General features: G+C 37.2%; 1 protein-coding gene across 1 annotated transcript in view; it reads left to right on the plus strand.

Moving 5' to 3' along the window:
- GRM8 (glutamate metabotropic receptor 8) overlaps positions 1–27,954 on the plus strand; it is a gene marked incomplete at both ends in the record, with an annotated part of 360,871 nt that overhangs the window by 261,122 nt on the left and 71,795 nt on the right. The window contains one exon of the mRNA XM_082011400.1: positions 25,143–25,279. Within this exon, the coding sequence (XP_081867526.1) occupies positions 25,143–25,279 (137 nt within the window). The remainder of the gene's footprint in view (positions 1–25,142; positions 25,280–27,954) is intronic.

The following is a 27,954-nucleotide window of genomic DNA, read 5'->3' on the forward strand; positions in this document are numbered from 1 at the left end:
AAGTTACATTTTTCTCACTTTACCAGGGCATTAATTAATTAGTAACTTTGCTTAATTGCTAACATTGCTTAATGCTTTATCACCTTTTTAGGCTTAAGAAAAAATTTACAAAAAAAGAAGAAAATTACCCCAAATCCATTGATATTTTAGCTTGTGAACTTATATTCTGGACCCTATATAATTTTTTTTTTTTTAAAGAAAAAAATCATACAATCAATGGACATTCAGTTGTGTCTTAACAAGTGGGGATTCAGAAAATAATGTCTCAGGGTAGATAATCAGCTGAATTTGGTAAGGAAGCAAATGTTATTCTGAATGTATAAATAGCAGAATGAAAAGTGTAATTAAAATTACTGTCTTTGGCACTTGTATTATTACTGGAAGTCTTTATCCATTTCTAGTATTCATTGTTTAAAAATGGTGCTTGCATATTGAAAGAGACTAAAAGCAGCATTACAAGACTTTAGCAAGTTTGGTTGTTTTTTTTACAATGAGAAACTCGAGATTCTTTATCTAATGAAAGGTAAACAGGCTTTTTGAATTCTTTTTTGTCTCATGAGGGAATATATTCTGCTAAAGGAGAACTTAATTTTATTTTAATTTTTCAAGCATATTATGGTTTGAAAGCTGAAGTTAGACAAACTGAAACTAGAAATACTGTAATATTTTTAGAGTGTGAGGTTGCTTATATGTCCATAATGGCAAGAAAGTACTCGGAAAGCAATCAGATAGAAGCTGAAAATATGATCTCCTATGGGGAATCGTAGAAGCATAGAATGGTTTGGGTTGGAAGGAGCCTTTAAAGATAATCTAGTTCCAACCAGCCATGGGCAGGGACATCTTTCACTCAGGTGCCTCAAAGCTCCATCCAACCTGACCTTGAACGCTTCCAGGGCTGGGACAACTTGAACTTCCTCCGGGAAACCTGTTCCAGTGTCTCACCATCCTCATTGTAAAATATTTCTTCCTTATATCCAATTTAAATCTAGCCTTTTTCAGTTTAAAACTATTGCCCCTTGTTCAGTCACTACAAAACTTAGTAAAAAGTCTTTCTCTGTCTTTCTTATAAGCCCCTTTTAAGTACTGGAAGGCTGCAATGAGGTCTTCTTGGAGCCTGCTCTTCTCCAGGCTCAACAACCCACATTCTCTCAGCCTGTCCTCAAAGGGGAGATGTTCCATCCCTCTGATCATTTTTGTGGCTCTCCTTTGGACCTGCTGCAACAGGTCCATTTCTTTTTTGTGTTGAGGGCTCCAGAGCTGGATGCAGGACTCCAGGTGGGGTCTCACCAGAGCAGAGGAGCAGAATCACCTCCCTCCACCTGCTGGCCACGCTTCTTTGGATGCAGCCCAGGAGACAGCTGGCCTTCTGGGCTGCAAGCACACATTGCTGGCTCATGTCCAGCTTTTTATCCACCAGGACCCCCAAGTCCTGTTCTACAGGTGTGTTCTCAATCCATTCATCCACCTGTCTGTACATATATTGGGGATTTCCCTGACCTAGGTGCAGGACCTTGCACTTGGCCTTCATGTGAGGTTCACATGTGTCCACTCTTCAAATCTGTGAAAGCTGAAAGAACAGAAAAAGAAAAGGTAATGTCTCTGCAGGTAAGAAAATGTGGAGAGGAGCTGATCTTCAGAAGACATCAGCGGAGTTTGCCAGAAACTAGTAGATAAGACATCTGGAGACAGGATGGATAGACTGCAAAGGTCTTGCCTGCTCAGTGGGAGAGAAGGTGCATCTTGCTGTGGTTGGTTGGACAAGGCTGGGAGAACTGGTGCATTTCTCCACCACTTGAATTCCTTAACCAAGATCAGGCTTCTACCTAAAGGACATGTTCCAATCGTAATTATAGAGTTGAGACAGGATTCACATGATCAAATACTCTGGTATTTATCAGGCAGGACATCACCCTTCTTTTGGTACTTGGTATTTCCAGGGCCTCTTCCAGAATAACCTGCACTACGTTAATATGCTGAATGGATGCTTATAGCTCTTACTGTGTTCTATGTTGTTATGCATTTTTTAAGAAATTTTTGTTTCACATGCTTACAGAATATTCCCCAGTGGCTTGTACTTTCAGTGGAAAGTTGCTCTAGTGGGAGACAATGATATTTTAAATTGGTAGGATTTAACTGTTTTTGGTTTTAGACATGTTTTCAGACGGTATCTCTAGCTAAAAGAGAAGAATGGAGTGCATCCTGTGGCATTACATCTCAAGCCCTATAGATCATTTCAATAGGTGCATCTCAGCTAGGAAAATATGCTTCCATTGATATAAATTAAAAGTGAATTAACTTAACTAGATTAATTCAATTATGAGCAGATTAAGAAAGGCTTAGCCATCCATTTCCTCATTTCCATGTCTCAGCAGTTGACATAAGTACACAGCAAGTTTGCTGTGTATAAGATAAATGCATCATCATTTTCCTCATTTGTTCTTCAATCCCATTTGTTTTTTTAAGGCAAACAAAGGCATATCAAAGTTTGAGCTTGGAAGTTACTTCCGTGTAGCAAAAATGTGAGCACAATGAACTGTCCTCCTGCATCTTGCGTTGAGACACCAGAAAGTGCAATTTAAGGAGTCTTTAGTGTTTGAAATAAGTTAAGCAAACCTAATCCCTCCTTTCAGTGGGCTTACATTTTGTCACCTGGATCCTTTCTGAAAATGATATTTCAGACTCAGAAATATTCAGCCTGAGATGATAGGTGTAATCCCTTAATGTTACTTTTTTATGGTTCTGTACCTGCAGCATGGCCAGAGGGATGACACAAACATGGGAAGTGGGCAGTTACCTGATTTCCTCAGGTAGAAACCTAGATATGTTAAATCTTACCAGGTTTCATAGTAAAACTTGTGGGCCATCTGTTTTAATACAATTCATAAGATGAAATCAAACTACCTCACCATGACATAGCTGAAATATATAGATATCCATGTTAGCAAGAACAAGGGAAAGTTTATATTAGTATCTCCCCTGCTACTTTCTCTCTACCTGATTTATAGGTATTTTCTGGGAAAAATAATTTTCAATAATATTGTAAAGCACCACAGTTAAATGTCCTGTACTCTTGAAATTATAATACTTGCCATGTTAACAGAAAAGAAAGCAGGGGGAAAGCATCAATAAGAAAACTCCCAAACAATCGATATTCTTTTTGGGGAACTAACAGGAAGAAGGCTTAAAATGAATTTGTTAGTTAATGTTTTGTATGCTAGTGATTTGTCAGGTTAGTGTCTGATGTGTACTTTGAATTATGTCAACAACAGTCTTGTATAGCAGATCACACTTTGTTCTAAATGTAAAATTTATTTATGATGAAGATGGTTGACTGTGTCTAAAATATAGTCATGATAAATAGAAAGAAAATTAGGTTTTGTTGACTTCAAGATTACTGAAAGCCCTTTTGGTTAATAAAATGATTCATATGATAAATATGCATTCTGGACTTGGGACTTCAAGAAATTCCTTACTTAAAAAATGTCATCCTGAACTGCCTGATATTGAGCAAGAGTCCTTCATGAACAATTGCATTTTCTATCTCTTCAAGGAGAATTTTTTTGATATAATAGCTAAAGTTTAAACAATTTTAGCTAATCTTATGTGCACGAGAGAGAATATTTGAATCATTCTTCTCAATTTTCCATTATTAATAACTTCGTAAAAAGTCGTAAATACTGCATTTTCTTTGTGGTGGTGGAAAAGCAACTTTCCTGTTTCTGGAAGGAAAAAAAATAAATTGAAAAAAAATATGTCATGAATTAACTACACTGAAGTAAGTATTTTGATACTATAGGTATGTAAACATGCAGATGCAGGGCTAAAATTTAAGATGAGAGAGACAAATAAAAAAATGAAAAACTTTAAAAGACTACGGGAATAATTTTCTTGGCAATATTCTTTACTATAACCTTTTCTTCTCTCTTCCCTCTCACTCAAAGACTTTTGGCTTTAGCCCCATGATTTTTCATGTACAATATAAATACTTTCACAGAAGGCATTAAGGATGGAAAAAATGTTAGATCATTCTCTTCCGTTCTCTGCAACTTTCCATTTAACCATTGAGATAATTGGTTTGTGTGGGACAAAAGTCGATGTGAATCCGGAATGACTACAAAAGACTCTGGAAATGTCACGTATAATTTGAAGTATTTGGGTTTTAAGCCTTTTTTTCCCAGGAATTAATATAACCCTAAGCACACAGTGAAATTTTCTACCCTTCTGCTTCTCCTTCCTTTTCTAGTTACTTCTAATTTTATGGTACAACAGACAATGTTTATTAATGTTGTTATTCAAACTAGCAAATATTTTTTTCTTTGCCTTCTCCTGAAAGCATGCAAAAAATGCTCACCAAAAATCCTGGCTTTATTTTTTAAATTGCAATCATTTGACTGTTCCTAGAGAACAAATGTTGGTAACAAGAGGAACAGTCTTTTTGCCCAGATAAGCTTCTTCTGTTGGCAGATTTGATATGGACTGCTACATGTGAAAAAATATCTATATTTGACTTTGCTGTTTCAGTGAACTTGGGACTGTCTGCCGATCGGAGCTGGTATACAACAACCATGTTTTGCTACTCTGTGATAGAGTCTGCACTGCCAAATGAGCAAAAGTTCCTTACTAGAAACTGAATTATCACAATTTCTGTATTCAGAAAAACTTCTGATGGAAGATAAATATTTTATAAGTTTCAATTATCCATTATAATAATGATTGGGAAATTACAACTCTTTAAAAATCTACTGTATGTCTTGTATCATAGCAAAATTTTTGATAGCTTGTCTAGTCCTTGTGTTATAGTTTTCAAAAAGTTCGGTTCATCTATGGTCTAGAGCAATTTTTTATCTGTCAAAATATGTGAAGATCAATGGGCAGGGATGTTAGCACAGTATAGACTGCACATAAGTCTCAGTCATTTCCATGTATATATCTATATGGATTAACTTTCCTCTTCTCTGCGTTGAAACTGAAGTGCATCCTAGTCTTGGTATAAATCTTTTTGTCTTTTAAAGTTCCAGGCAAGTGTGTTTGTTCTTTCCCCAGCTATTGACATTACTAGAAAAAAATCATTAGCTTATTTGGTAAGCCCTGAAAAGCAGAGTCTAAGGAATGTCAGTGTGTGCCTTATTACACCCACAGATAAAGTCCACAGGACGTCTTTGAAACTGTACTCAACAACAAAAAGGATGTGTTTGTACTGCTATGCCTGCAGAATCCCTTTGCAAAGAGGAAACATGCAGTAAAATTTAAAAAATCATCATTTTGAAATGCGAAGCCTATCTAACTGAGATTTATTTGATTGGCCTTTGTTTGAGTATTACACCGATCTTTATGTGCCTATTTCTGCAATTTAGCATCAAATATGCTGACATTAAAAGGTAATATTAGAGAAGAATTTTTTTGTTTGTTTATATTTGAAAAATTATATCTGAAATTGATAAAGATGTCTTGTATTTGTGTATTTTGTTGATAATATATTTTCTGCATTTGATATTTCACTGCATATAAACCAGACACTAAAATACCAGACACCTGGACTTGGAAAACCAGACCCTTCAATTTTTCAATTAAGAACAAAACTGTAACTTTATGGTTTTTTTAAAACAGAAACAGGATTTGTCTGAGCCACTTCTAATATCTTGCACAACACCGGGAGTGTAGAATTTGCTCCATTTCTTTTTACTTCTTGCAGAAATATGGTACATGTGGCATTAATATGAAGTGGGTCGTAACAAGCAGCTTTAACGGTTCATTAATACATTCCTTGGGGGCAGTTAGGAAGCCAGTTAAATGGAGTTTCATGCTTTTGAACACCAAAGGTGTATACTAATGTTCTGATAAAATTTCACACAAAGTGCCTAATGGTGCTAGAATTGGTAATAAGTAAATAGCTGAAGGTTTAGATAATGTGTGTAGTTCAAGAAAACTTACAAAGGTTATTCTGCTTCCTCCAAGGTTGGCTCAACCTTTTACACTGGAGCTTGATCTAGAAATTTAGAGAATATGTAAAAATATGGTTTATTTGATTGTTTTCTGAGCTTTTCAACAATTCTGCTTTATTGTGAACAAAGCCTTACAATGAAATAACTTGCTGTGGTAAGATGGCATTGTCAGCACTCCTTCTTTTTTCTTTTTATTTTTTTTAATGCAGTGCATCCAGCCTTAACTCAACTTGGTTTCTTTGTCTTTAAATGTATATGGCTTATATTAATTGATATTATCTTAAATTAACACTCAGAAGACTTTTAGATTTTCACTGAAAAAAAAAAAAAGAAAATCTTCAATGAAAGGCTGCAAAAATATTTTCATTGAAAAGGATTTTGGTTGAGAGCTTTCATAAAAAAATATTTTTGTTTAACCCTATTTTTAAGTTCTGGTATGAAGAGTCATTTGATAGGCATTTCATTACCTTCAAAAATATCTACTACAGCAGCATTTTTTTAAATAGAAGAAATTTTAGAAAAGATTAATATAGCATAAAGTAACTTAAATTGGAACGTGACATTATTTATATTGTGCTATGAGACTCAAAGAGTTAAGACTCACAGTTAAAATATATTGCTGAAGAGTATTATTTTCTCACCGTGATATCAAGCAATTCTGAAGAACATTTAATTTTGTACACTAACATGTATATTCCATAGTGATTTAAAGACAAAGAGTGATATCTATTCAGCAGAAGTAAATGGCAAAAATTCCGTAGTTGTTGGTGCAGTTTTTGACCTAGAAGAAAGAAACAGTCTATAGGAACACTGAAGGAATATTTAAATAAACAGAATGTGATTAATTATATAGGACTTGGAGGCTAATGCCTGCAAGATATCACAGGTGAGATGTATTGCTGCAGGTGGTAAAGGCTGTGTTTTGACATATTATCACACATCACTGATTAGATTTAGGTCACTATATTACGAAATCATCATTATTGACTTAGATGGATAATGTGATGCTCTCTTTGATGTTTTGCATCATTATCCTGCTCTTCTAAATGTTGTTCATTACTTCATATTCTCAATCCTGGAACGGATGATGTTCAGGTGGATTTTATCTCCTATGTATAGCTCGACTGGAGCAAATTAAGATCTTCTTTTACAGACCTTATTGTAGCTGTAGAGAGTCTGTATAAAAAAGTCTGAAGTGTTTTTAATATGTTGGATTATATGCATGAAGAAAATCTTCTGAATGACCTGGCAAAATAAGTTCCTTTTTGCAAAATACAAGAAGAGGGGTTTGGTTTTGTTTTTGAATTTGCTTTAATAGTTTAACTTCTGGACAAAAGCTGTAAGTACGATACTGTGAATAAACTGTTTTCTTGACAGATTTTTTTAAAGGGTCGTGAGTGATCTATTAGAAATTATTAGCCTTGCTCAATGAAACACCATTCCTCATTCATTTAAATGACTCCATCAGATTATCAGCAAGTGGACATCAGTTTAGGTGCATGAATTTTGGGAGAATGTTTCTCAAGAAGCCAACTCATGGTTTTGGTGATTGCCTGTATTTATACCTGTATTTATTCAAGAACTGTTTATGAAGCTGAATCCTATGCCATGACGTGATTTTGTTCTCCCGATTGAAAGCCATCTTAGAGAAATAAGCAACAAGAAATTCAAGCAGAGCATAAAAGGAATGCAATGGTCAGAACAGGATTTCGTAATCTTACGATGCAAAACGTCACACTGAGAAAGAGAGTGAAAAAAGAGCAAGAGAAGACAAAATGTGAAATATGATCTGACAGGTATGAGGGACAATCTTGCATAACCCCCAGGTGAGACCACTCCAGCTGCACCTTGGCATGTGAATGCACACGCTCTGATTGCAAGGAGAGAGGTGAGATTTCTCGGTCTGGCACCTGTACACCTGGAGAATTCACACTGGTTGCAAGAAAACCTGTAAACCCTGCAGAACTGCATATAATGCTTTCAGATACCAGAGCGCAGGTGGGCAGGCAGCACGAGCTTTAGAATTTTGTTCAATACAAGCTGGCAGATAGTTGGAGATGAGTAGCAATACCTGTGGTGTTATCAGTTACCTGGCTAATTTGTGTGGTGTGCACAGAATACCTTTCCCGAGTGGCAACAGGCACCAGTTTTTGCTTACTTACTGGGAGCAGCTATGAGCATGGTACCATAGCCAGAGTTCTTGCTGGGTGATTAAATCTTTGCCTTAGAGCTGTATTATAAGAATTTGACAGAGCTGGCAGGGGCCCACATACTTTAAAGTCGTTCAGGCAAACAAACAGGAAGTTTTAACAGGCCCAGGGTAAAGAGCGGTAAGAATGCTGTGACAGTACCAGTGTTGGGAACAAGCCACATGCACAAAGGAGAAGCCACGAGAAGGAAAGGGACCAGCTTCTGCTGTTCTGCTACGCTGGACGTACTGCACACTACCAGTTGAAAATCAAAGCAGGATTGTGCGCAGCTGTGGCCAACCAAACAATATTTTACTTGGAAAGTTTAATCCTTGCTAAGGGAAGATTTACAAGTTGCAGCTGTAATATCTTTAACATGCAAGCGAAACGGCAGTCATGAACAACCAGCAAGGTGTCACGTGCTGCTCTGCTGAGGTTAACTCCAGTGCTGGAGAGGCCTGTCAGGACTCCTGCACATCTTTTTCTAAAATAAACCTTGTATAGACATCTTTTTTAGGAGCCAAATCTGCCTTCCTTTCCCACCTAGGTTCAGGTACTTCGATTGAGGATTTGGGGAAATAGTGAAGAGATTGCATATCTGACTTTTTAGGGGAAAAAAATAATAACCCCCCAAAAATATATACACACACTTATTTTATATGACCTCTGCTTTTCTACAGTTAATTCCTTCAATGAGAGATAATGATGGGCTTTGAGAGTATATTTTTAGCCAGGGATGTTTGAGGAGAAAAGTAGTCAGCAGCTTTTATAATAGCATGGAGTATTATTATAAGATGTTTTCAATCAGATCAGCCAGTCAAGACCTAGTTAAAACCGTTTTACTAGTTTTAACTACTACTTTACTATTTACAAATGTAAATGTCAGTAAAGCCCCTTTAAAGCGTGAAATTTCTGTAAATACTGAGAGACGTAGTTCCAAGCAGAGAGCTATGCAGCCACAGTGGATGAGATGACACACTGGGTGTGGTGAAGGTCCTGGCTTGCACTCTCAGGTTTCATGAGGTGGAGAGGTGAGTTGCAGTTGGTGGAGGTGAGTAGGTGGTTGGTAAAGAAAGGAAAGAGTAAAAAGGCTGTAAAGACGTATCACAGCCTGTACAGTGGAAAGCAGTGATGAGGGGATGTTGTAGGTCACTGTGACTGCTTTGAGCACGAAAACTATGCCAGTGCTGCGACATGGGGCTTTCTGAACCTGACCCAGCACGGTACTAACAAAGCTGTTTTGGAGGTTGTGCTGCTGAGGTAGAATGCACTACGCTGTGTGGGTGTGCTGGCTTCTCTGAAGTAGCTCAGGGGATACCTTCCTGCAGCCTTTCTTGCCTAGATGTGTTGGGAGAATCAGCTATAAATATGACCTAAGACATCCTTGGGCTGTAGAAATAGCAAAAAGGTCAGATGTGTTTCAAGAAAACAGGATTTTATGTGCATTACTTATTTATTTAACTTAATAAGATTGCAACTATCGGCTTCATATAATCAAGTTTATCCTTAAAAGGAATAAATCTGAAAGGGCTCCAGATAACTGCAGAGGTAATATTAGTTTAAGAATCTGAAAAGGCTTTGTAATATTTTCCTGAATAGGAAATCACCTTTATGTTTCTCTTATTTTATTGGGATTTTTATGGCTGATAAAGCCATTGTTCTGAGGCTATATGATATGGACATGGATGGCAGCAATATCTGAGTGGGTTGAACTGATGGAGTTTTACTGTAAGAGAAAGCAGCTGAGATCTGACAGGCTGTGGTAACAACACAGCCTTCTTTCTCTGGGGTAGGATCCTTCCTTGAAGCAATTTTTGTAACTCTCGCAGTTTCTGCAAGATCAGCATCTAGGATCTTGTCCTTGTAAGGATTTGTGAAGGAATTAATCTGTAAATAATCTTTTTATGAAATCAGTCAATGTGATCAAGAGCCTCGAATATTGTCACGTATAGTATTAGCTGAAGCTTACACAATGGGATCAACAAATCATAAATCTTCAGCTCTTTGGGCTTAACGCTACCTATAGAAACATGGATACAACTGTGACTGAAGCTTGTGCAAGTTGTAGCAATTAAAACAGGCTGCATCCCCATTGCACTTGCTCAGGTTATGGTAAGCAGAGGTGCCCATTATCATAGTTTGGTTTTATTGTCTTTTAAATCACACCAAATTTGGACCAAACAAATTGTTCTTTTGTGAGGGGATTTGTTCTGCTCTGATGGCTGCAGAGGCAAATATTGATTTGTACCCTTGCAGGGTACAGAATCCTACTTTCTTACAGGGAAATAGCAAGAGGAAATGAGAACCAATACAAGACCTTTTCCAGTTTATGTCTGCCAGGTATCTGTTGCATGTACCTAGTGCAATAAACAAAATAGTACAACATTTCCTCTAACCACCTGCAAGAATGATCAAATTATTTTAAGCAGGTAGAGCTACAATTGGAAAATTAGATTTTTTATGTGGTCTTTGAAATACTTCATGGTAGCAGTTAAATCTTCATATTGCACCATAGATATGAGTGAAAACACTAGATTTACTGATGTATTTAAAATAACAAACTTGGGCATGATGATAAGTAAGTACAAGTACACAATGCTGTAATTTGTAGTTATTATTAGAGACTTCACAAGGTTTCAAACAACTGGGAAGACTGCTTACATTAAATACCTGAGATAACCCATGGCTATATGAATGCCAATAACTGCATTGAATCTACGTACTAAATTTTCCATTATGAATTATTTTTAAATATCGTAATCTTAGATTTTGGACATCTGGGCACAATCAGATGAGTTTGATAACCCAGTCAACACTTTCTCCAGTCAGCCCCCTGTCTTTTTTTTTTTTTTGTGTGTGTGTGTGTGTCTTTTTTTCAACCCAGTATTACTGGGTTCAACCTGCTTGCCAGGTATGTCTTTTGCCAACTCAAGATGTATGACTTAATCTCTAGGTAATTCAACAGATCCCTGCACTCCATGAGCTTCCGATAGACCTACTAACATTTACATCATATAAAAAATACCTTTTGTGATAAGCAGATAATCAGGACAGAGAAGAATGGTATCTGTTTTGGTCGCCCAACTGTGAAAACAATATCTTTTTTAGGATATAAACCCAAACCAGGACGTTAAATATTAAAAGCCTTAATAACTGTGGCAAAAGAAAAAAAAAAGTGGTTTTGTGTTTTTATGTGACTCTCATTGTACAGTGATAAATTATGAAGATTTATTTTAGAAATTTTGAAAATTTATAAAATCTCTCTTTTGTGATTTTTTTTAAACTCTTATCTTGTTTCCAGAAAGCAAATCAGTTGCAAACCTGATTTAAGTAATTAGTTAAACAGAATTTATGTGTTCCTTATGATACTGAAGAAAGAAGTCAACATTGTTTGATGAATGTCTTTTAGTCATTATGTATTTTAGTTATGTAGGGAAGATAACGCCAAGATTTGAAGGATGTCTAATGTTAGCATTTTTCATTATATCGCTTACTCTAAGTATTCCAATACCATGAGCTCAGATGTCTTGAGTCAGCCCCCCAAAGAAGCCTTTACATTCTAAGATTAAAAATACTCTTGGAGCAATTCTTTTGCACCATCTGTTTTTCGAATAGCAGTTTGGCTGCATATGAAAGCTTTTCTCTGTAGCCTTGAGGATTCAGAACTTTTTAAAGAAAGCTAAAAAGATTCTCCCACATCTACACGAACCTAATATCTGGGATCCAAAAAGAAGTTTTGTAAGATTAGCCATAAAATTTCAGTAATACTAAAAATGTTAGTGGTCAGTATTTCTACCTGTAATTCTTGGAATGTGAATTTCTCATAGCAGTAGACAAGCTTTACTGCATTAACAATATGGCTTGTGTTATTCACTAATATTAATACAGAGCTGTACCTGTAAAAATGTGTTAATGAAATACACTCATCATCAGTCTCCTTGAATGGAGAGACTAGCCATTCAGAGAATATATTGTTCCTTTCATATAGATTTGTTATGCTCTTAAAAAAATTGTTCTTATTTGTCTTCCATAAAAGTAAATCATTTCCCAGGATATCAACAGCTTCTAATATGCTCCATGTAAACAGGTGAATAATCTTTTATCCTAGGAAAAAGAGTCAGTGAATAAAATTTCAGTTATACCCTTTCACAACAATCATAAAGGTAATAAATTAGGATAGACATTGCTATATAAATTTCTGAAATGTTAATACTGAAGGATTCCATGGACTGACCTCCTGGAAAGTCAGTATGATCTCTAAAGTACGGTCTTTAAAAAGTCAGAAACATGGGAGTGAGTATATAGGTTATAGGTGTATTAAATTACTCCCAAATTTAAGTCAGTTCTTCAGTAAGGCTGTGACCCATAAACTGATTGTAAAACACTATAAATTAAAATTACTTCTTAAATGTTTTGTAGATATAACATTAATATTGTTTTACATGTTTGGAGATTAATAGCTTTACAATTACCTGAAATAACCATGGCAACAGAATAAATTTTCACTGGGCACCAGTTACTCACTAATGGCTGCTGTAATTACAAAGAAATAAAATAAAAACCCCCTGAAATTATTTGTTATCCTTTGACTTCAATACAGTAATTACTGCCATGCAGAGTCAAAGGACTCAAGAATTTCAAGCATGTTTCCCTTGCTGCAGCACATCAGGCTTCTCAGTAACTGCTCTGTAGTCTGCCCCGTCTTTTCGGTACAAGGTAATACTTTAATGAATAAGGTAGTATTTGTTGTGAATTGTATTAGACTGTTTTGCATTCCAGAAACATCAAACAATAAGACATGACAAGGTCATGAGGCTGAAATAACATTACCCTGGATATTCTGGAAAATCTAAAGCTGTGATTCAGACAGAGATGTCTCTGCTTGATGTCTCCCCAAATTTTTTGTGATAATTGAAGCATGACCTGAAGATCTGTCTGCGTCTATGTGTGCATGGTTGTGTGAGTTAGTTCATTTTCAGTGCAGACTGTACAAAAGAAACAGAGCTACAAAATAGATTATGGACATTTAACAGTTCCTCTTTGGAGCTGTGTACTCACTAAACATCAGAGTTTAAGCATTGGAAAGAAGGCCTTTTGAGATCCCTGTCAACTGATAGAAATCACTATTAGGAAAATCCCTGATATAATTTTGACCTGCTTAATTATTTTAATCATCACACAGCATATGTTGGAAACAACAGGAAATAGCTTATTGTCAAGTAGGATCTTGTTCACCGAGATGAACTAGCCTCATGGAAGACTGATAGCACATTGGTCATATTAAGTTGCATGTGGAGAAGAATGTTAAGTGGAGTTGGGTTAGACAGAGAAGAAAATGACATTTACATTTCAAGGTGTCTGTTAACTAAATGTTAATGGACTAATGTCTGTCTCATAATGACAATCCCAATGGGACAGAGTTAAGGAATCAGATGTGCCTCCTTTAAGAAACCTTAAATTATCTGTGTGCTTTCAGAATCATAGAATCATAGAATAGTTTGGGTTGGAAGGGACCTTTAGAGGTCATCTAGACCAAACCTCCTGCAATGAGCATGGACGGCTTTAACTAGATCACGTTGCTCAGAGCCCCGTCCAACCTGACCTGGAATGTTTCCAGGGATGGGGCATCTACCACCTCTCTGGGAAACCTGTGCCAGTGTTTCACCACCTTCATTGTCAAAAATGTCTTCCTTATATCAAGTCTAAATCTGCCCTCTTTCAGTTTAAAACCATTATCCCTTCTCCTATCACAACAGGCTCTGCTCAAAAGTCTGTCCCCATATTTCATATAAGCCCCCTTTAAGTACTGGAAGGCTGCAATAAGGTCTCCCTGGAGCCTTGTCTCCTCCAGGTTGAACAACCCCAACTGTCTCAGCCTGACCTCACAGGAGAGATGTTCCATTCTGATGATCATTTTTATATCCCTCCTCTGGACCCACCCCAACAGGTTCAATGTCTTTGCTGTATTGAGGACTCCAGAGCTGGACACAGGACTCCAGGTGGGGTCTCACCAGAGCGGAGCAGAGGGGCAGAATCACCTCCCTTCACCTGATGGTCATGGTTCTTTGGATGCAGCCCAGGATATGGTTGGCCTTCTGGGTTGTGAGCGTACACATTGCTGGCTCATGTCCAGCTTTTCATCCACCAGTACCCCCAAGACCTTGCTGGCAGGGCTGCTCTCAATCCCTTCATCCCCCAGCCTGTACTGATACAGGAGGTTGCTCCCATCCATAGTTCATAGATTTTGGCTGTGGGTTTGTATGTTGGGGTGGTATTTTTTTTGGTAAATCAAGTACACTTTGTGTAACCCTTTGTTGAGAAATTGTTTAGTTCCTTCATTTTCTTTGTAATCCATTATTTCAGCTATGATTATGTGACAATGTTTTTCTTTTTTGTTTGTTTTCAGTTCATTTTTATTCAAGCAATGTATAATTTCTGGAAAATGAATGAAGGCTTAGACATGAAACACCACAATCATTACATGTCAGTATTAACATGTTGGATCACATTTTACTATCTGAGAACTGTGACCATTGTCTAGGTTAGCAAAGGTAGTGGTTATTACCCTTCCCCTCTGATTCCAAACTTTCTCCTTATATTTAAAAATATCACAGTGAAAAAGAAGCTGATGACAGAAGCTGTGTCAAAGCTCAGCCACCGGCTTCAGTACAGTTAGTGACCTTACTGCAGAGTAACTCCATGTAAAGCTCTACTTTGCTGAACAGAGAGCTCATCAGGCAAAGACTCAAGAGACGAGCCTGGAGACAGAGGGGCAGAATCACAAGTAAAGACTCTGCTGGAGTTGGGACAGAAGTCCCTGTACTGGAAATGTTTGTTGGCAGGACCATTTACACCCTTTGCCATTTTGATGACATTTTAAGAATTATTCTGAAGACTGTATTTACCTTTCCTCACCAGGATGCTGCCTTGTTTCCCAGACATTTGTCACCTGTGGCAAAGCACTTTTATTTGCCTCCCATAGGCCTCAGGAATCTATTAGTACAGAAGAGCTGCTTGAGAAGCTGAACAAACTCCCCAAACTTCTGTGCAACAACACCTGGAAGTATACATGGCTCTTCAGATAGTCCCTTTTTCTGCAGACAGCCCTTGCAGTTAAACTAGTTCCTAAACATCACAGTCTTTCTGTTGATTCCTGTAGTAATGTGTGGCTCTTTTTGATCCATTTCCTTAAATGAGCCCAACCTCCCTTTGGGCAGGGCTTTCCCTTAGCTCCACATCTCCTTTCTCTTGTGCTTCAGTACCAGAGGTATCGTTCTGGACTAGAAAGGGAAGAAATCTTTCTTTCTGAGACTGTACAGACACTTGCGAGTTACTGATATGCACTAAAGTTGTTTCTTTATCTGAAACACTTTATCTTAGTGTCTTTTGACTTCTGAAGTCCACAGAGGTGTGTACGTATCTGCTTGGCACATTTTCATCCTGGCCTGAAATAAATACTCAGACTGGAGTCTGAAGTGGGAGAGCTGTAACTCATCTCTGCCATCCCATATTCAGTAAGTGCAAGCTGTAGATAATGTATGAACTTCTACTGCTGTAGAATGATGTATGAACATTAATCCAGGAAGGGAACAAGTTTTTTTCTTGTATAATGCACAGTGTCCTAGGTAGAACTTACCTAGATAGGACCTGATGAACATGGCAGGTGACCCCAGTGGAAGTACTGTGTATTCAGTGACAGCGATCAGTAGTGCTGAAGTATGTCTTTCTGGGACTAGTAAAACAAAAACAACAAAAAAAAAGGGGGGGGGAGGAGGAGATGAAGTGCCACACCACCCTCCACAAATGATGTCACAAAACAGGAAAATGGAAAAGGTAGAATAAGGAGGATCCTCGGTATCTCATGAAGCATTGGAGACTGGCTGCTGCTAAAGACAGATGCAGGCAGAGTGCACCCAACTCTTTGTGACACGTAGTTCTCACATACGTCTTCGTGTGGCCTTTTTGTGTACCCTGAGATAAGCTGATGGCCAGATTTATGATCAGGTGGGAATTTTTCTGTGCTTCCTAGGAACATATTAATTAGAGTTTTAAGTAACAAAAAATTGTTAATGCAGAAGTTTTTGGACACTCTTGGATGTCCTCAATCTCTTCTGATCTTTTCCAATGGCACTATATAGCTACAGCTTCTTGGAAGATTTTTTTTGCCCGTAAAATCATGAGAATTGAAATAAGTGATACCAAGACCATTTTAATCTGGGCATCTGTTGTATGGTTGAGTTGCTGGGGACTGGAGGTGATTGTGATTCTGAAGAGAAATGCATGTCTTCAAGTGTATTCATTTTGGCAATACTGAAACAAGTGACTTGCAGTTATTTTTGTGGTAAAGATTCCTCATGCTTTCACTCCCACTTACGTCCCAGCATATGTGTAAGCTACCTTATTTTCTTCTCCTTCTTGTGGAAAATCATAACCATGAACTCTTCTCAGAAGGATTACAAGAAATAAGCTTGCTATTCCTAGTGCTGCAAAATACATTTAAAAAAACCCCAAACCACCATCAACATTTTTAAAAAATATGAACATACACTTGATTAACATTGAAGTGACCACTTTCCACACAAGAACATCTTATACTATCAGTCTATAACATCATGCAAACAAAACTTTATGTATTTATTTATACATTTGTATAGTTGTTACTCCCAAAACCTAACCACCCTCTTATAACTTCATCTTCCAGTACAAGCTGTTAGTACTTACTAGTTAATGTTATACCGCCTTGTTATTGTTTCAGAGTGTTACTAGAGTAATATTTATCTTGCAGCTGAATTTTATTAATGTGTCAATTTTTAAGGGATTGAGTTATGTGTCCCCATTGCATACAATACCTGTTCCCAGAGCCTGTTGGCTTTTTTGACTTACTGTGTTCTTCAGATGCAGAACTGAACCAATCTTCTCTGGCACATAATGTATGCCGTAGATTTTAAGATTAAACCTGTCTCTATGGATTTTCTGGGTACAGAATAAAAACACGCTGGATTCCTCCAAGTGTGCTGGAAGCACTGTGTTTTTTGGTTACATGTAGGGAATGGCAAGCTTTTTCTCTCACTCTCTGCCTTCCCCCTTCCCCCCAAATCCCTCTCCCAATCTACTCTGATATCATTGTGTGCAGAGGGCTGTCCTTTTTCCAGAAGGGAAAGGAACAAAGCTAAGGTGGCAGGGGAGGTCCAAAGGGGCTCCTTTCCTGTTCCTCAGTAGTTCCTACCTGATCAGAACCTCCTTCTTCACACTTCCTTTCCGAGGACTGGTGGATGTTTCTGCCAATGCCACAGTGCTAACGCCTGCCTTGCTTTAGTAGCTCCCTGCGGAGAACCTCTTCCACATCTCCTACCCCTCCCAGTTAGCCCTGGAGTAGGGAAAGTGATTCACATAACATTGCCCCAACTCTGGGAGGAGAGGTGAAGGTAGAGACATAGCCTTGCTGTGCAGAGAACAGGATCAGCCCAGGCTGGGAAATATAAAACTGCCTTCACAATACTATGTCACCACAACAGGACTGGTGTCTAGCAATTTTAATTCTTTATCTGACAAAATATGGAGTTTAATCCATGATGCAGTTGTATTATAGGTATACTTATTGACTGTTTGTAGATTCAAGGTGCTGTAAGAAGAGGAATTAGGGTTCTGTCCTTTTATATTCTGGAATGAATATTACCTGTTAGAAGATATGAACAAAAATTTCAGCAGTGTAGTAGATTTGCTGAGAGTGGCCAATGCTTGGGGAGAGAATGTAGGGAACAAAGAAAATGTAGGAAAATTTTTCTCCTGTATATTCTGCTTGCAATTAGTATCTGAAGGACAGCATGAACCAGAGTTGCATCTAGATCACTGCTTTTAATAACCATTGAAAGACATACTAATGAATGATTGGTCAAATTGCTTTTTAATATACCTATACTGTTGGCTGCAACAGCTCAGTCTCATCTTCAAATTTTATTCCTTTTAGGGTAAGTTTTATGAGACATCGAGTCTCTGCACTGGCTATGGCAAGAAGTTCTAATACATTCTGGAAGGAAGAAAGTACTACTTGGTATTTGTTATTTTAAATACCATGTGCTTGTGTTACCCACCCTGACTGATGTTCTCATGCAGGGGTGGAATGAACCGTTCCTTTCACAGAAGTACAGAATTCTAATCATTCACTGTGCTGAAGACCAAATAAATTATATCCATCTCTGCAGAATCACAACTAAAGTTCTTGTCCATCAGCTTCAATAATATAAAGTTTTACTGTCTGACTTGGAATTGATTCCTATCAGTTTATTTTAATACCAAATCCTTTATTTTCTCTGTGAGCCTTGTAGTGGGTACCACCATAATTTCTATCACACATCTATGCCCTAAATCTGCATATAGTTCATTTTCTGTAGCACTCTCCATTTCTCTTTGGTTCTGTTTTGTGTATTCATACATAAACAGCCAGAATCTGCCCCGTGGTAAGTAAGATAAATTGCCTAAACATGGGCATTGAATGCCATTTCAGATACCCCAGGGTATCCATCTGGCCTCCAGCTGCTGCGTTGGAAAGGCACAGGTTCTCTGTCATATGCATATTCTGCACGTCTCTGTGGATGTCTCCAGTATCTTAGGAAATTTGAAAAGTCAGTAAGCTTTACAGCAACTGGGTGCAATCCTGTTTTATTGTCCTCATCTTGAACTGAGACTTTTAGGGTAAACATAAGGAGAAGTCTTTTCAGATTTTGAATCGGTGTAAGACAATCATAATTCGTTATTTTAGTTAACCACATTGCTCATTGTTTAAAAATGTCCCCTGTACAGAGATTGGACATAATGGCTTCATTTGTCACAAACAAATGTTTGATGTCAAACATAGTTTGATACAGTGTGTATTCCTCTTCTGTCTGCCAGCCTAACATTCACAAATTCACTTTTGTTCGTTCTAATTGATTGTTTATAATTCTGTTTGTTTGGTTTTTTCCAAGTATTAATTGTTTTAACATTTAATATTTACTCTTTCCATTTATTCAATTTCACCCCTCTATTTCATTTGTCTCACTGAAATACTTATCAGTGACAAATTTCTTGTTTAATTTTACAAACGCATTCTTCTTCTCTCAGCACTGAAAGTTCAAATGGTTACACTACTTCTTTCCACTTTACTGAGAACAATTTAATTCATGTACATCTCTGTAGTACTTTTTCTTTTTAACAGCTAATTAAGGTGAAGTGCTCATTAAAAAAAATCTGAACCTCCAACTCTAGCACTTGAAACTAATTGTATAAATTAGTGAAATAAGGGCTGATCCTATAAATCTGAGGAGTCTTCCAGTAAAGCCAAATTCTAACAGATGGTGCATTCTGAAGTTTTTAATACAAAACAGTTAACTGTATTATAGTGTACATATATACTATAGTATACATTACACATTATATATATTATACATATGTATTATACATTATAGTGTACACATATACTATAGCATATATATAAAATAGTATATATTAGTATACTAATATATATATTAGTGTACAAATAAACTGCTTGACTTCCATTCACCTAAACATACCCTTGAATCCATGCTGACTGCATTAGGATTCATAACAGACAGAAGAGACTATGTAGAGCAACTCAAAGGTTGAAGACTTAGCTTAAGTAATTTTCATTTCAGTTTAAAAAATCAAATCACCGAAATCTGGTGAAATAACAGATTTGTATCTGGTATCAAGCTTTGTAATGAAATCAGCTCCACTAAAGTTGGAATATTCTGTAAATGGCAGTTGTGAGATTTATAAGCACAACCACTTGTCTACACTTTTGTCAAGGCATTGAAGTAGCAGTTCCTTGTAGTAAGTAAATTTTTTTAAAGGTTTCCATATAAGAAAAATCCAAGGCTGTTCATTTAATTTAACAGAATTTTTTTTTTTTACAATAGGGATCACCACTATTCTTAATTTAGGAACCGTTACAGATTAATCACTTTAATATGTAGTTGGTCACTACTATCCATGAACTTGTGGTTTTCCAGTCATTCCAGTTCTTTTCCACTACCTGAGATGTAAAGAAAACAACTTCACTGGAAGACATCCAGGCAAGTGTGCTCCATAACTTCAGAGGGAACTAAGATTACACTTTGCATTTGGAGCAGGGATGTTTTAGATTCATGTGAAATGTAACTTAATAAAGTAGGCACGTGTAAGATAAGGTAGCTGCTGAGCAGCATCTTAAGAATATCAAGATACATGTTTAAGGATTTCTTCAGAAGAGTGCAAATTTTCAAGTTCAGTGCACAAAGGAACAGTCATAAAACCGTTGTTTATCAGAAAGAGTGCTCCTTGACATCAATGTAAGGCATTAAAAATTCAAAAGGATCCATTTCATCCTTGATTCTGAATTAAAAACCTCATGCCTTTTCCTTTTTTTCTTCTCTAAGTAACATTTCTGGCTAGTTTAAGCTGCATTTTGAAAGGCTCATAAATAGCTGAGGTCACAGACACATTGCTTCAGTAATATTTAGCTAATGTGCTAGTTTAACACCCAGAGTTGTTTAATGTTGCTGGCTGTAGACTGGGAAGGAGGAGGAAGAATTTCTTTCAGTACCAGATTATTACTTTATATCTACAATAAGAAAATGTGCCCTCAGGCTTAATAAAATGTAAGTAATTTTTTTTATGCCGTGGATATGGATTGTCTTCAAATCGGTGGTAACAGAACTATTCTACAAAGCATCCTTCTATAGGGTTTATAGAAGATTAGTTATTTAGTCTGATTTTGGAGTGATTTTGAAGTAGGATCTATTTATCAACCATTCAGTGTTTCAAAAAAATCTGAGACTTGGTATGCAATACAGCAAAGACACCAAAGCTTTTAGGTGACCTCATCATACTTACAATATGTATGGCTCTTAAAAGGATGTCCAGGAGTAGACAAATGCTTAAGTTTATGACTTGAAAAACTCAGGACACCAGTTCAGGTGCACAACTCTACTTCTTTGTCTGTATTTTGAACCACATCATTGGATGTAGCCACAGCTCTGCTGTCAGGACAATGTAATTTCTTCGTGCTGTAACGTCTTCAAAGGAGTAGAAAGATGGATGGAGCTCTTTCTCTGTGTGTTTCTCACTGTATCTTATCCCTTTTATCCCTTTTGCTTAAGTAGTTCCTGTAAAGAAAAATAAACACTTTCACCTTATACTAAGCATGAGATTGAACTGCTGGTCTTTCCATTACAAACTGAGGACATTAAATGAGCTGCATTTTCTTATTTTGTTTTACTTTTTTGGCTGCAAAAGAGTGTGATTTCAAAACAAGTCTGTAAACCTTTTTAACAATGCTTCATTGTGAAATTTGGAATTTTCTTTCCACTTATCCATATACAGTTATACTTCAGAAAAAAAACCCCACAACTTTCTGAAAGTATTTTGGAATTGTTCAGCAAAGAGAAACTTCAGAAACAGATCTCAAAATAAGTTGGAAACTATTTTTATATATATATGAAAAAAATACAAAAAGAATTTGCATTGTCTTACACATTATTTGCCATCATTAGCCAAGTTTATTGTGTATTCTTGAAATTCTACCATGTACTTCTGTTTCAGGCACCCAGAATACATTAAATATTTAGTTAATATGGTGACAGATTGAATACAATTACCTGAGTCAATCATTGGTTAAAATTATGCATGGCAACATAACCACACCGAGAATAAAATGTGAAAAGGCCCAAAGGCACAATTCCCTCACTGCTCTTTAACTACCTTGTTAAATTATTGCTGACAAATTATGACAAAAAAAATAAATTAGTGAAATTATTTTTTAAAGAGTGGGCTGCTTTGTATTCTCTGAAGTGGTCTACACTAGCATTACAAGGGAATTTTTCCTAAGCAAAGTAACATTTTTCTATGATGGTGCCCGATAAATTTGATATATACAAGTTCATTCTCTAAGGTAAATACCCTGTCCAAGAACTATTCCATGTGGTTTCTTTCCCAAAATCTTTTTATCTAAGCTGGAATTTATCTAATCTGGGCTCACTACCTCGGGTCAGTGTTATATTCCGTATTATGTTGTCTCCACAGGGTGTTGCATTTAGATTTAGTAGCCAGTCCTCAGTGACTATTAAGTGGAGCAGTTAAACACACTCAATGTCTTAAACTAGAACGAAGATGCAATTCCCTGTAACAGTAATGACAGAGTGTAAGCCTACGTGGCACTACAGTACCAGGTATCAAGAGTGCACGTTCTGCACATCTGGTTGTCAGAAAAAGAGGCACTTGTACAACTCAGTGGCATTTGTGTCAGTGTTTTAAACTGAATCTAGATGTGCCTCCACTTGTGCTATTAGTTAGGGTCAGCTAGAGTGTTTCTCTACATAGTTTAATTATCTGATCTCTATACACTGTTAATCAGTTTTTCCACAGAAATATTCACTATAATTTGATGGACTATCCAACAAAGTATATTTTCTTAGACAACCTTTTCATTTTGTGGACTAGCCATTCTCAGATGATCTGTTTGTCCGGATCATCCATCAAGGTATATTTTTCTCCAGATGACATTAACATTTTGTAAAGAAGACTAATTAACCATTGGTGATTTGTTTATAGTCTGAGGCCTCTCGTTCCATTCTGTCCTTACACTTTCAAGGCTTCTGCTACCATCTTGTATGCATAATTTTGGGAACCCTTGGTAAAATCCCCAGTTTTTCTTCAAATGTCTTTAAGCTTTGGTTTCCTGGTTATGTAGCTAATGGTTTATTAACACAATCCAGCCATGCATACCTCCTTGTTTTAGGTCTATTAAATTCTACAGAACAACAATGAACTGGAAGACATATATAAGTCATAAGACATAGACAGATGAAAAGAATGTTCTGGTACCGCTTGCTAACAGTATCTACTGGATATGGCAGTGTTGTTAGAACATAATCACATTTACTTCACAGCAGGTGCTGTGACTGTTATTGTACTTTTTAAAATCTGCTACTCAGCAGAGGGATAGCATATTCTTCCCAGTGTTTGGGGGTCTGAATTTTTTGTGACTTATTCCAGATTTTTGGCAAAGGCTATTTGAACTTCTGCTATATGAGAAAGATCTTGTTGGACTCAGTTGGATTGACAGCTGAATTCAGCAGGATTCTATGTCCCTTGTAGACTGAGGTGCACAGTGTGAGACGCTGCTATGCTCTAGCTGAGAACACCACTACATCAAAGAGAAAGATGGTTCTGGCCTGTGCTATAGTCTGTCTCTTTGTACATGGTATTTCTAAAACCAGCAATAGATTATAAACTCACGTGGTTATTGCTGAGCATAAGAATGTCTGATGTTGCCATTGGTCTTAAGGGATACAAAGGAAATTTCATATCTGTTGGTAAAAGGTATCTGTTTTCTCCACGAGCTCTTCAAATGCTACTGCGTGGAAAGATGAATTCCATCATTACTTGAGAGTAATATTTTGAAGGTTACCTTCACACCTACATACCAACAGCAGTTGAGTATGTGTTTATTGGGTGGAAGAAATTTATTGGATCAACCTGCTATTTGAGCAGCGAAGAATAATTTCATTGCTTGGAAGTTTGTAGACAAGCATTTTTCTTGCCCTTCATTCTGTCAAATGAATTGGGAGTAAAGCACGAAGAGCTTCCAAAAATTTTGTGTCGAGTACCTTCTATCTTCATGGGGTCTTAAGTCTTTATCACACATAATTTTTTGATACTCCTCTTCCGTGGTTGCTCACATCTAATTTTTGCAGCCAGAATTTTGCTGGCAGAATTGTGAAACTGGCAGAGCAGTTAATGTGCCACTTGTCACTCTCAAAGCACTGTTTATTTCACTGGATATCAGTTTTTTATGAAAGCTGCTATAGAAAACAAGAGAACAAAATAGTTTATGGGAGACAAACAGACATACAAGAAGAAGTATTTATGCTGAAATTCTGGTGTATGTAGATTACTGTTCCCACTTTTACTGGCTAGCTTCTGCTTGATATGCACCCAGAATTTCAAGCTTTTTTTGGCATTCTCTGGAAACCACTCACAGCAGACTTAGTGCATCTAGATGCCACATTAACTAGTCTTATACTGTAGGAATTTACTATGGACTGGATATTCTCCTTTTCTTGGTTGTTCATATGGGGAAACATGAAAACGTTGGGGAGTGGGTTTTATGGTGGTTTGGGTTTTTTGCCAAGTAAAGATAGATTTCATTCTCCAGTCACTGAAATAGAACTTTAACATACTTGATCTTGTCTTCAATGGGCCTCAAGTATAAATATGCTTCACCTATACACATGAATTTGGGGGATGGGTGAAAATTACATTCTTTGTGTAGTTTTTGAAAAGTCTCTGTAGGAGTGCAGATCCTTGATGTCACCTTGAGGGAATTCATCAAAATGTGTTCTAATTTGGCTGGTCTGGTTGCCAAGGTAGATGTGTAGTTCTCAATCTTTGAACATTTTGTTGATCGAAGTAAGAACAGAGCGTCAATTTATAACTTTTGACAGCTTCAGCAATGGCCCTTTCTGTCAGGCAGTGTCATGTATAGAGGAGAGAGCAACAAGCACAGCTGCTATCCTTAATTTATTTTGATAAAACACTTTTACACAGGTTGGCAGTGCTAGAAACAGATCACATTTACTGTGACCAGACTTAGACACTTGCATCTCAAGGTCTTCTATGAGAGTTGGTTCCCAAAGTAAAAAGGAGTTTCTCCACTTCTGTTTTATCACAGAATTTCTTAATGTTCTGTAATATACACACACAAAAAAACAACCAATCAACCAACCAACCAACCAAAAGGATTGTAAAAGATTATATGTTTTTAATTTTTTAAAATTAATTCAGAGATAAGGCAGATTTTGTGATGATGATAATAACATATATTCTCTTTGTGAGGTTTTTTGATTTATTACCATACTAGTCTTGCATTATTAAGAGCCTGCTCAATCTCTAATTAGTATTTTTCCTCCAAAATATATTTTCTGGAAAATTTAAAGATATTTATCTTAATTATTTTTTAATTTTTTTTTTTCAGGGAGTGCTGGAACACCTGTTATCTTCAATGAAAATGGGGATGCTCCTGGACGCTATGATATTTTTCAGTATCAAATCACCAACAAGAGTACAGAATACAAAGTAATTGGTCAGTGGACTAACCAGCTTCATCTAAATGTAAGTAATAGTTTGATTAGGATGCTGACATTGGAGAATACTTATTTGAATACTACATTATTTCAAAAAATTTTAAAAATATTGATGATTTATTCTCCGTCAGTTGGCAGAAGAAAGGTCTTCCATTCTCTTCTTGAGAAGACAGTAAAGATAGTACAAAAACTGGAACCAAATTCTGTATATTTTAAAATAGGTTGAGTTGTGTATTTACCTGTTCCTTTTAAATGATATTTTAGAATCATTATATATCTGATATTCCTTAGACTGATTTTTAAGTTAAGCAGGGAAATAGTATCTCACCCTTCAAACGAGGGTGTCAAAAATGATGGGTACATATATATTGCCCAGGTATTTCTAATAATATAAGGGGATGGAAATGTATTTAATAAAAGAGAAATTTGGACTCTCTGACTACTTCTGATTTAATTGAAACACAGAGGGGTGAACAACTACAATTAAAATATTCCTTGAATATAAAGGGAGAATTTGGAGTATTTCTATATAGTTAACTAGGATTAATATAGTCCCTTATTACTTAATAGCAGAAGAAAAAAGGACACAACAACTTACCCATCCTTAGGAGATGTTACTAATTGCTGTCTTAATATGTTCTGCAAAGTTTTGCAGTAGTTAAACACCACCTGTGCATGGCATTATGTTTTGAAAATCATCATCCCAATAAGATTCAGGGAATATAATATGCAATATTGGTATGACAGCTAAGCGTCAAGTCACAACTGTAATTTGAGTTGTTGGGTCCAAGGCATGCATTTCTGTAAGAACATGGCTCCGTGCGAGGAGAGACACAGTTATGAGAAAAGAAAAATGAAGTTAATATGTTTCCTTGTTAGCTGTGCTATATTTACAGGGTTTACTTGAGGTATGTTAGCCATATAGGTAGCCCTGCAAATAGGAAATATCAAGTGTTGTTTTGCTAAGGGCTAATGAGAAGGGCTACAGTGTAAACTGATTACTAGATTCCCCAAAGGGAGTTTATGCAGTGATTTCAGTCAAACCACAAAAAGCAGGTTTCAACCATCTCTGGTTGCCCGTGTGAGAGGTTCCTGAAGAATAGTAACAAAGGCAGTGTAGTAAATATTAACAAATGTTTCTCCTGATGAGACTACTTTGCAATAATTATCTGAGTGCTACCCACAGTAATGCATATGATCACTCCCTATTTTCATCCACAGCTGTTAAACCACTTTACCACATCTACTGTTTAATATCTATAACTACTTGGCAAGGACTAATTTATTTAATTCTTCTGCCCAAATACAAATAAGCCTACCAACAGAAACTGTGTGTAGCAGATTGCATGTCAGTGTTATGTCCCTCCACTAACCTGATATTTGTCTGTTGAAAGGAATGAAAGGAAAAAAAAGTTCAAATGTCTCAATGTTCGATGGAGATCGGTGGCAAGTGGTGTCCCTCAGGGGTTCATATTGGGAGCAGTACTCTTTAATATCTTCATCAATGACATAGTGGGATCGAGGGCATGCTCAGCAAGTTTGCAGATGACGTCAGAGTGGTGCAGCTGACACGCCTGAGGGACAGGATGCCATCCGGTGGGAACTGGACAAGCTTGAGGAATGGTCCTGTGTGAACCTCATGAGGTTCAACAAGACCAAGTGCAGGGTCCTGCACCTGGGTTGGGGCAAATCCTGGTATCGATACAGGCTGGGGGATGAAGGAATAGAGAGCAGCCCTGCTGAGAAGCACTTGGTACTGGTGGATGAAAAATTGGACATGAGCCAGCAATGTGCACTCACAGCCCAGAAGGCCAACCGTCTCCTGGGCTGCATCAAGAGAATTGTGGCCAGCAGGTCGAGGGAGGTGATTCTGGCCCTCTGTTCTGGTGAGACCCCACCTGGAGCCCTGCATCTGTCTCTGGAGCCCTCAGCACAGGAAAGGCATGGACCTGTTGGAGCAGGTCTAAAGGAGGGCCACAAAAATGATCAGAGGGATGGAACACCTCTCTGTTGAAGAAAGGCTGAGAGTTGGAGTTATTCAGCCTGGAGAAGAGCAGGCTCCAGGGACACCATATTGCAGCTTTCTAGTACCTAAAGGGGGCTTATAAGAAAGATGGGGACAGACTTTTGAGTAGGGCCTGTTGCGATAGGAGAAGGGATAATGGTTTTAAACTAAAAGAGGGTAGATTAAGATTAGATCTAAGGAGGAAATTTTTCACAGTGAGGGTGGTGAACCACTGGAACAGGTTTCCCAGAGAGGTGGTAGATGCCCCATCCCTAGAAACATTCCAGGTCAGGTTGGACAGGGCTCTGAGCAACCTGATCTAGTTAAAGATGTCCCTGCTCGTTGCAAGGGGATTGGACTAGATGACCTCTAAAGGTCCCTTCCAACCCAAACTATTCTATGATTCCGTAATACTATGATAAACAAATTTAAAGATTAGTACTTAATAGCAATTTCTGGAAAACACTAGCGTTAAACCCTTAGCATAACTATTCTGGCATACATTCCAGATCTTCATAGTTGCTACAGTTTTCTGAAAAGTTAACGTTTATTCAGTGAGCTGAAAAACTGACAGACACATTTCGCACAAATTTTAGTATTAACATAGCAGTTACATAGTAGTAGCTGAAGCTAGCTTAGAATTTACTTCAATTTTAATTCCATTCTCATCTACCTTTTTATATCTCCCCCTAGACTAC

The sequence above is a fragment of the Phaethon aethereus genome (assembly GCF_964289735.1).
Source record: "Phaethon aethereus genome assembly, chromosome: 1".
In the NCBI taxonomy this organism is placed as follows: Eukaryota; Metazoa; Chordata; class Aves; order Phaethontiformes; family Phaethontidae; genus Phaethon; species Phaethon aethereus.